This window comes from Antrostomus carolinensis, unplaced genomic scaffold, assembly GCF_000700745.2.
Source record: "Antrostomus carolinensis isolate BGI_N321 unplaced genomic scaffold, ASM70074v2 scaffold894, whole genome shotgun sequence".
Taxonomy (NCBI): domain Eukaryota; kingdom Metazoa; phylum Chordata; class Aves; order Caprimulgiformes; family Caprimulgidae; genus Antrostomus; species Antrostomus carolinensis.
Window position 1 is genome coordinate 1 of NW_010312599.1, and position 10738 is coordinate 10738.

A 10738-nucleotide genomic window follows, 5' to 3' on the forward strand; every position below is an offset into this window, starting at 1 on the left:
TGGCACCCAGCCAGGGTCAACCCACCACAACTGGTTATCAGAATTGCTAACTGCACCCCAACTGCCCATATTCTGTATGTAACAGTTCAGCCATCAGCTTCTATCTCAGTTACCCCAGATTTACAGAGGTATCTACTCAAAAGCATATTTAAAGGTGTTAATTTAAATTTAGTATTTAAAACTGACTCTCTGAAATGAGGTTAGAAATCTGACTGTTCTCACTGGAAACCAAGACTGACTTAATCCAATAATCCTGCTGTAATATTTATGTATTCAGTATGTCTTAAAAGAAAGATACTAATTGAAATCAGTTCCATCTTAGCCATGAAACATAAAAGCCATAAAAGTGACATTACATTCTCATGCATGCTGCTTTCTGACCTCACAGGGAATACAAGCAATAAACATACGTATCAAAAATCCACCTAAAAGTAATTGAAGTAACTGGGACTCAATTTTCATAAGCAAAAGAACCTTTAACTGTTTGAAAGTGGATACATTTGCATAAACAGAAGCATTCATCAGATTAATCTTTAGTAAAGCTTGCTCTAAAAACAGAAGCTGACTCACAATATACTGTATACAACTTTTTTATGCCACCAGCCCTCACAAATCCCAAATTCTTAGCAATGCAATAGATGTGTTTTCTAGCCACTCTTTTTGTTTGTGGTTTGTTTTTTGTTGTTGTTGGTTTGTTCAGGGATTTTTTCCCCCCCCCCACTAAAAGAGATACTATGTTTACAGAACATAACAGAAGTTTTGTCTCACATGGTCTATAGGAAATGCTTGATTTTTTTTTTCTCCTATAAACTGCTCTTAACAGATTAAAAAGGAGCATGGTACTTCATCAGCTGAAAGAAAGAGTTTGAATGTATCTTATCTGGTTAAAATGTCTTATAAATACAGTTAAATCGTATGAGCATAAAATTTAAAACCAGATTCTTACATTAGCTTCATAGAGGGATAAAAGTTAAGACAGCATTGCAACTATTCAAGTGAACCCTGTACTCAGAAGTCCTGAACAACAATTTCTGGATACCTCTATTTTTGAGACACTGTGGGAGACTAGTTCACTTATCTTAGAAAAGGCATACAGCAGGACAAACAGTGGTGTGACTTCCTGTTCTTGGAACCACTGTTCTTTCTCACTCCCGAGTTTTTAATCCATTACAAGAGGAGCTTCATTTATTGAAGGAAAGCATAGCAAACTAAGGAGTAACTCACTGTCTGTGTGACAAAGTTAAATATATGGTATGCTAGGAGAATCTTTGAAGGGCAGCATCCATTAAAAAAACTGTTTTTATTTCTGTTTGCATACAGTAAAGTTTGGTTGCTGCTTTTAAGAAAAGCTATGAACTGGGAAGCTATTATCCCAGGGACTACACTCAAATTAGAAAAAGAAAGTGGGAATCAGAAGTACTTGCCAAGCGATCACCTGCTAACTCCTAAAGGCATAGAATTTCGGCAAACAAGCATTTGCTGAAACACCCACTAATATTCACACTAATGAACGTCAAAACTACCTGAAATGCCAGTGCTTACAGGAGTCACACATCTGGCAGACAGAACATTTTAATAGTTATCCCACAGAACCAGCTAAGCATTTGGAAAACACAAAGGACCACTTCCATTCAGACCAAAACGAGATCAAAAGTTGTCATATCCTTTTCCTGTAATGTAATAAGTAATCAAGTATCCACTCAACACATGCAGGCAGTTAAGAAGGCAGTTCAAATGATTCCATCTATGTACTGGAGTCCACACTCAATACTGGAAAAAACTTACCGAGATGTTCGCTTTGGAAGCTACACAGTTACTGTGTAGCCATGTTAATCTTCACATCAAAAACTTCATTATCAGAGTGTGCCATGGCAGATACTGCACTGACTGTGTTTCTACTGACTCAGCTGTTTCAAGTGATTCTCATGATCAGATGCTGCTTATATTGTTTTTATACCTTCTTTATTTTGAGACCCCGAATTACAAAATCTTAGATTCTTTTAACCTCATCTGAGAAAAATCTATGGGGAGGGAACAAGAAGTGAGGAAGGATTTTTCTTGTTCTGCTTCTCTCCACAGCAGAGAACAAAGTTATTAAAAAATTGCTAGAGTGATGTCTGGCCTCATGGAAGTCTATGGGAATTCAAGGGACCTTGATAGGGCCAGGATTTCACATTGCGTTTTTCTTCCACAACTGCCACCTCAAATATGCAAACTGTCCCCTTTGCTAGCACAACTGTATTCCACAAGTATCCTTTATAAAAGGAGGAGACTGGCTGTTTACTTCCGTACTCTGATGAAGCTCAATATTTAGTGGATAAAAATTCAAGAAAACTTGAGGAAAGGAGATGAATCCCAAGAGAAAGTCCAGCCCAGAATTTTAAACACTTGTGTCCTATGTCCCGTATGGTTTAGATACACCCTAGTGTTTTACACAAAATAGTAGCTTTCTTATAAATAGATGAATTAACAAGCAATATTTAATTTTCAAGTTGTCTTTCCTTTTTTCTTGGGTGGACCTTTGTAGCCTTTGGCCTTTCTTCGCAAGTTTCTCCGATCTACAATGGGTACCTCAATTTCTGCTTCCTCAGAGCTGCTGTCGGCAGCCCGCTCCACTGACGTCTGCGTGTACTGATCCATCAGCTCAGCAGACTCTTCTGAGTGCTCTTCCAACTGGTTCTTCTGTCCTTCCTGTCCAGAAGGCTGCTGAAAAGAAACATTCTCAAGTTCAACCACTATCAAAGAGCTCTGACTCAATGCAACAGGGGCCTCCTGTGAGTTGTGCCCCGCCTCTTCATTTTGATCTTCCAACGAGGAAGATGTTTTGGATGATACATTTTCAGAAACAGATTCTTCTGCTGCTTCAGTTACCATAGAGTTGGGCAGGCCATTGTCAGAGTGCTCTTCCTTCGACGCCAAAGCAGCTGCATTTTCAGTGGTGGTCTGTTCAGATTCTTGCTGTTCTTCAGTGCTCTGCTTCTCTACCGCTGTACTTTCTTCAGTCGGCACTTCTGAATCATTTGCATTTAAAACCTGTAGCGGGAGGGGAAGGGTGCCAAAGTAAACAAAGGGACAATTAATTGAAGATACAACAGGCGGAACAACTACTGCCCCTAGCTAGCAACCTCGGAGGATATTTTGGCATTCATCAGTTTTTAATACTACATGTGCAGTCAACAAACTAGTCCTTTCCTCCTTTTTGTCCTTTCCTCCTTTTTGCATGAGGCTATTTTGCGAACTGCACAAGATATCCAGAGTCGCTCTCCTATTTTCAAAATATTCAAAGGATTATTCAGATACAGTAAAAACATCCTGCAATTAAACCACGGGGGGTGGGGGAAGAAGGTTTTTTATTTTAGACATACACAATTATAGTTCTGCTAGCATGTAACAATCTGCTTTTGCACTATAAACAAAACACAATAAAATCTGTGCTCTAGAAGGATATTTTACCAGGCATTAATTGCTTATACACTTAATCACGGCAGAATTACTGGGAAAAATAAGGATGTGGCTTTTTCACTCATATTCAACTAATATTTTAGTGAGAAAGAGCTGTTTCATTACTGCCAAGGCAAACTGGAGCAACATATCTTGCATGCATATACGCCCCACTCCAGCATATTAAAACACAGATGATAATATATTCTGTTTACAGATTTACATCACCTGGCCTAATGCTTCTCCCAAGAATTCCCTATGATGGCAGGGGCTGCTTTTTATCTGTTACTTAACAAAAGAAAAACAGCAAGATATGTACATTCGGAAGGAAAAAATACTTCATTGTTCATTTAAATTCTCTCACCTTTTCTGATACAGTGTCTTCAGAAGGTTTTGCTGGAGACTCAAGGATTAACGGAACGAACAGCGTCAAGGGTTCTTCTCCTTGACTCTCAGGCTGCAATTTTGATTCACCACTTAGATCTTCATTTGTTGTTCCCTCTTCAGCCACGGGTGAGGTCTTACCAGTCTCTTCTGTTACCTCTCCATTAACAGTTTCTGATGGAGCTTCCTAAAAATCACATTCCTAAATCAAGATTATGCCCAGTCATTCCCCAACAGTAGTGGGTGTATCTGTGATCTAAATCCGCAGCATAATGTGAGAAGCAGATAGCTCAGGTACCTAGGAATGTGTACTAACAAGGCAGAGCTTAGTGCAGAGTAGCCAACTTCACCAGCGTATTAGCTTGGTGCTGTTACGTGCACTAAATTTCTGACCATAGCTTCCATTATTAGGAGCCAAGCCAACCAGTTTTTATGCATCTCACGAGTATGCATGCTGCAATCATTCCTTGAACCCAACACAGTGTAAGATCCACTTTCTCACCGATCAGTAAGAACAAAAACCCTGGAGGTATTGCTAGATGCAAAGGATACTCAGAAATTTAAATTCAAGCTGTTAACAAGTTGTGGATAAAAGCTGGACTTAAATATAAAAGCTTTATGTGGTAAGCTTTATGTGGAGAAGTAAAAAGAGCCAACAACAGTCACTGAAGCATACTAGCTATTGGCTTCTTCAAATATAAGTTTTTATTTTTAAAAATTAGAGATGCCGGATCAGGTCTTGATCTTACTCTAGTTCTCCAGAATATCTGAGTAGGAGTAAGCAATTAAAAAAATGAGGTTGGTAGACAAGCTAGAAATTCACCTTACTGAAAATTCTATTAACTCTATTCCTCAAAATAAGTATAATGGAATATTCCCTGAAACTAATTCTACACTAGCCTCAGCTTCTCAGATATGCCATCAACAAAACATTGGTATGAAAATGAGATTTGATAGTCACATGGATCAAGGCAGCAAGGACTATATTTACCAGAAACTGTAGTTCTATTCCAAAATTATCTGCTATCGCTGTCACATACAGCTCACCTCCTTCTCACTCTGTTTCTCAGTGGGCGATACATGTAGCTCCACTTCTGATACAGGCTGGCCCTCATTTTCAGCAGTCGTTACCTCATCCTCCTTAACAGTGTTCTCCTCAGGTACTTCTACTAAGTCTTCAGAGGTTTCAGATGTGTGGGCAGGAAGTTCCAGCCTGCAGCAGATATTAAGATATATCCTTTAATCTTTTACATTAATACATAATTTCGGTGATCTCGGCAGGGAAATTCTTTCATGACCAATTATAAAGTGCTGTATCACATGCTTGCCATAGGAACTAAGAATCCAGAAAACTAAATACATCTAAAAATGGTTAACTCCTCATTAAAAAAAAATCCTCTAGGAAAATTGCTTAGGCAATTATAAAATGAAGACACCTATCTCACTTCCATTTTATAAAAGTCAGAAATTTGTTTAGGACTATTACTTTAAATTTAGAAAGCAGTAATCCATTACATATTTGGAAGCCACAAAGGGGTGAGAAAGGAAGCAACTTCTACCCCCACTGTAGAAACAGTCTAAAAACTATGGAGTTATAAAACCAAATATGTTTGTATAACCATTTAATACACATATATTACAAAGACGATGACTGGAAAAGAATTCAAGGCAATAAACACATCATGGCTGAATAAGATACCATCAGAAAGAGATTAATTTAGCAAATAGCTAAAGATGAAGCTCTGATGCACATGATGGGCAGTAACACTATCTCAAACATTCAGTCCTCATTTTTGAGATGATAAAACTTAGATGAACTGGAAAAATTACATACAAGCAAAGAAAAAAAGTACATGCAATAGATTTGCAGGAGGCTGCTTCACAATCTCATAAAAAAGGCAGGATTGGAGGGTTTTATCCCACGTGCCAGTCTTGAGATGAAGGCACTCCATAGGAGAAAGTCCCTGACAGAAGACCCTGCTGCATTTGCTAATGTGAAAGGAAGGACAGAACCAAGCTGATATCCTGCCCTGTTGTCATCAGGACTCCTCTTAGCTCTGCTCACAAACACCATGTTACACATCTTGTTCAAAGAAGCAGTGACACTTAATTGACTTAATTTTTCAAGGTCCAAAATACTGACATTCAGTTACAGGCTAGTCCTCTCACATACTAACTAGTTAATTAATAGTAGTAACAGGGCAAAGGATTTCTCAACCTGTGGCACTGTCAAACCATGTAATTTGGCCTGTCTGAACCAGCAGGACAGCAGTGCTCTATCTCTGTAGTTTTACCAAGCAGTTTAAACACAAAAATCAGGCTGTATCTAGCTGAAGACCTCAGCTTCATGTGACAAAAGAACAAAAACCAACTAATGTTGTTTAAAGAAACCTAATGGAACAAGTGTGAGAGATTTCCTAGAAAATAATCAGGTTATCTTCAGTTCTTCAAAAGAGGATTTGGGGGTTGCAGTGGGCATTTTTGGAAGACAATGAGAAAGGGAGAGAGAGATATGAGGGGCTGGGGGAGTGCAGTGTTTGTCTATAAGCAGTGTAGATCTATACCCACAGACAGGAAGAGGGAGGAATGAGAAATTTGGTTTAAGTCATCAGAGTTCTGCTTTCTAGATGGCAGTTCAAATTAGCACTTCAGGCTCTGTCTTGTATGAACTGTTATGGCACCCAAATGGTACAATTCTTCACATCCCCATTTAACAATTACTACATGGGATAACATCCTTTAAACTGGAGACGACTGTTTTTTTCCAGGATGTAAGTTTGGATATGATGGTTTTAAATCAGAATTTGTCTAAACAAAGTGCTTTACTTTGAAGACAGGTGGTTCCCTGTAAGTCTTTTGTTATTAACTGACAAGCAGTAAACAGCTCTCAAAGAAAACAGTCACTGACTTAATTTTACTGCAATAGCCACCATAACAGGAGGTGAGGAAGGGACACTCCTCCAAAGACTACACATAACATTGCAGATACATGTCCAGTTATATTATTGCAAGAAACTAAGCTGTACAAATACAGATGTTTTTACCTTCATGCATACTCAGCTATAAATGAACACTCTCAGCCCCTCACTGTTGTCTTACTGTTATATCCAGTATCTGCTGGGCTTTCAGAAACACTACATTTTGGTACAGTCTTCAGGTAGTGTCTTAATTTTCTTTCTCACATCAGGCTTTATTTTTAATAATTTTAAAATCGAGAAAGTAAAGTAGGGAGAAAGGAGAGAAAATACCAAGCAGACACTGAGACACTGATGTAGTTTGTAACTGCCCAAACAACAAAATAAGGAATCAGCAAAATACAGGCTCCCCTACCTGCTTTCTGCCACACGAAGAGTACTTTCCTCATTTCCTCGTGAAGGTTCAGGCTCAGATTCCTCGGGTTTTTTTCCTATCCTGGGACGCTTCAAATGACTGCTTCGTGTCCAAATGGAAACAGGAGCTACGTTAGGGTCTTGGGAGGGGGGAGGGGGGGCAGAAAAGCAAGTGAATAAATGCAGTCTAAGATCTGCATATAATTTACCCCCTAATATTTCATTTAAGCAACTGAGTGCAAATCTTTACCAAGACTCGTAACAATTTTATTCAAAATCCTCTTTGAGGTTTGAGTTGAGCCTCAGCACCTCAGAGGAAGGCATGTTTTTATGAACTTTTGCAGATGAATATGCTAAGATTGAAAGCAGTAAGAGTCTGCTAACCTATTAAGCCACAGTAATCACAATACTGAGGTTATTTTTACCTTCAGATGTGCTTGCACAGACATCTATTGATTCTTCACCTTTTTGAGGGTCAGCCTGTGAAGCAAAAGCAAAGCTAATGTTATTCCAAAAACATCTGAACTGACTTAAATCCTTAATCTCTTTATCTGTGGTGGCATCTTTCTAAAGCCCTATTTCATAGTAAAGATCCTATGGAAGAGCAGCTACAACAGTTCTTAAGATACTTAGATGTATGTCTTGCAGAATCATAGAATGGCATGGTTCAGAAGCGACCTTAAAGCTCATCCAGTCCCAACCCCCCTGCCATCAGCAGGGACACCTTCCACTAGCTCATGTTGCTCGAAGCCTCATCCAACCTGGTCTTGAACACTTCCAGGGAGGGAGCAGCCACAACTTCTCTGGGCAACCTGGGCCAGTGTCTCACCATCCTCACAGTGAAGAATTTCTTCCTAATATCTAATCTAATTGGTCAGGCACTATTTGCCCTTGGTGAAGCCATGTTGTCTGTCACCAATCACCTCCTCATTCTTCATGTGCCTTAGCACAGTTTCCAGGAGTATCTGCTCCATGATCTTGCCTGGCACTGAGACGAGACTGGACCAGCCTGTAGTTCCCCAGATCTTCCTTACTTCCCTTTTTAAAAATGTGGGTTATATTCCCCTTTTTCCAGTCTGCGGGAACTTCACCAGACTGCCAGGACTTCTCAAATATGATGGATAGTGGCTTCGCAACTTCATCTGACAGTTCTCAGGACCTGCAGATGCACCTCATCCAGTCCCATAGACTTGTGCACCTTCAGATTCCTCAGATGGTCACAAATCTCAGCTTTTCCTTCAGTGGGCAGCTCTTAATTCTCCCATCTCTGCCTCTGCTTTCTGTGACTTAGGGAGGTGTGGCTCAAGCACTTGTTGGTGAAGACTGAGGCAAAGAAGTCACTGAATACCTCAGCCTTCTCCAGATCCTGAGTGATTAGGTCTCTCATTTCCTTCCAGCGGGGGCCCACATTTTCCCTAGTCTTCCTTTTATCCCCAACATACCTATAAAAGCTTTTGCTGTTGGTCTTGATGTCCCTGGCTGTATTTAATTCTGCCAGGGCTTTAGCTTTTCTAACCTGATCCCTGGCTGCTTGGACAATTTCCCTGTATTCCTCTCAGGCTGCCTGTCCTTGCTTCCACTTCTGTAGGCTTCCTTTTTGTCTCTGAGTTTGTCCAAGAGCTCCTTGTCCATCCATGCAGGCCTCCTGGTGTTTTTGTCTTACTTCCTCTTTGTTGAGATGCAACGCTCCTGGGCTTGGAGGAGGCAATCCTTGAATATTAACCAGCCTTCTTGGGCCCCTCTTCTCTCCAGGGTTTTATCCCATAGAACTCTACCCACCAGGTCCCTGAAAATGTCAAATTCTCCTCTCCTGAAGTCCAGGGTAGTGAGCCTGCTGCACACCCTCCTCACTGCCCTAAGGATCCTGGACTCCACCATTTCATGGTCACTGCATCTAAGGCTGCCCTTGAGCTTCACATTCCCCACCAGCTCCCCCTTGTTGGTGAGAACAAGGTCCACCATAGCACCTCTCCTCATCCACATCTCAACAGATGGTTTGGGTTTTTTAAAATTACCTTTTTTACTAGGATGAATATTTTTTTCTACATTTTACTTCTAGCCTCAACATAGAAGATCAAGACTTGAAAGTAACCTATCATTACAAACAACACTATGAAGTTATTTTCCAAACCATTCCGTTTATAACAGGTGTCCACATAATTAAATGCCAGAAGTCTTTTTTCGTGTCTTCTTTCTGCATAAACTCAAGGGACTACAATCCAGTAGCTGAAAAAATTTAACAGGAAAGTTTTATTTTTTAATTTGTATTCTATTTTGTAGTCTTATTTTTATCATAAAATGGACACAACAGAATATGGGAGGCCATGTTAAAAAAAAAAAAAAAAGATCAGACAAGAAAAAAACAGAACTTGGTGATTCAGCAGTAATGCCGGTTACATGCACAGTCACCACAAGAGGCTGCTTATGTCAGAGTTCCCTCTTCCTAGAGCTATTTTGCCTCTTGTTGTTCCCCACCACCCCAGCATTTCCATTTTTTCTGCAAGTCTGTTAAGGACACAGTGGTCAAGCACTTGATACTCTGAAGTGAGTACAAGCTGTACACATTTAAATAAAACAGTGCATATTGCTCTCAGCTGCTGAAAGTAATCTAGAACTGTCAATAACCAATATCCATGTGTTCTGCCACTTTTCCAGCCTCACTTCCAGTACTAGCCAAGGCAGCCAGCAAAGAGTAGCCATATCTACATTCTGCTGCTTGAAATAGTTCCAAGTGAGTTTTAAATATATAAGAGTTTGTAGACTAATGACAAATTATTCTAGCATCAAAACACACACAATAGGGAGCACTAAGTGAAAGCTAAAAATCAAGTTGGTGAATGTTTTTTCCTGGTTTGGGGGAAGGTGGGGTATTATATTTTGTTTTGTGGTCCAACAGTTTTCAAAGCATTGTAGAACTGCTTACAGATCACGCAGGTGCCAAGAAGAGAGCTGCCAGCAATTCTACCAAGCTGTGAGAGTTGGAGCCCTTTGGTATCCTCTCTGTTCCTCTTTTGGAAGAAGGCAAGAGACAGGGCTTGAGTTCTTCACTCACAGGGACAAAACCAGTAATAACTACTATCCCTTTGCTATCTTCTCCATCTATATCCATATAGTTCTACAACCAAGACATACGTTTTTTTTAGATCATTTTGCTGATATGATATTGGAATCTGAATCCAGAACTCAGTGATGATGCTCAAGACACTGTTACAAAGGAAACACAACTAAGAATTTTTGCTTCTGGACATTTACAGATTGTTGTGGTTTAACCCCAGCCAGCAACTAAGCACCACACAGTGACTCATTCACTTCCCCTCCTGTAGGATGGGGGAGAGAATCAGAAGCATAAAAATCAGAAAAATTGTGGGTTGAGATAAGAGACAGGTTAATGGGTAAAGCAAAAGCTGCATACACAAGCAAAGCAAAACAAGGAATTCCTTCATTCCTTCCCATTGGCAGGCAGGTGTTCAGCCAGCTCCAGGAGGAGATAATAGCCAAGAGTATTGATCTGGCCACTATTTCCTATTTTTTATGAAAGCATTGACTTCTATGAGAGCATGGTCATGTTGATACTACAGGCATTC

At 40.0% G+C, this 10738-nt stretch overlaps 1 protein-coding gene across 1 annotated transcript in view; it reads right to left on the bottom strand.

Annotated features, from left to right (window-relative positions):
• Window positions 1-2487: 2487 nt before the first annotated feature.
• Window positions 2488-10738, bottom strand: part of FAM169A (family with sequence similarity 169 member A) — a 17478-nt gene continuing 9227 nt past the window's right edge. Inside the window, exons 8-12 of the mRNA XM_029084754.1 lie at window positions 7580-7634; window positions 7156-7294; window positions 4873-5038; window positions 3806-4012; window positions 2488-3033 (exon numbers count right to left, since the gene is read on the bottom strand). Of these exons, the coding sequence (XP_028940587.1) occupies window positions 2488-3033; window positions 3806-4012; window positions 4873-5038; window positions 7156-7294; window positions 7580-7634 (1113 nt within the window). The remainder of the gene's footprint in view (window positions 3034-3805; window positions 4013-4872; window positions 5039-7155; window positions 7295-7579; window positions 7635-10738) is intronic.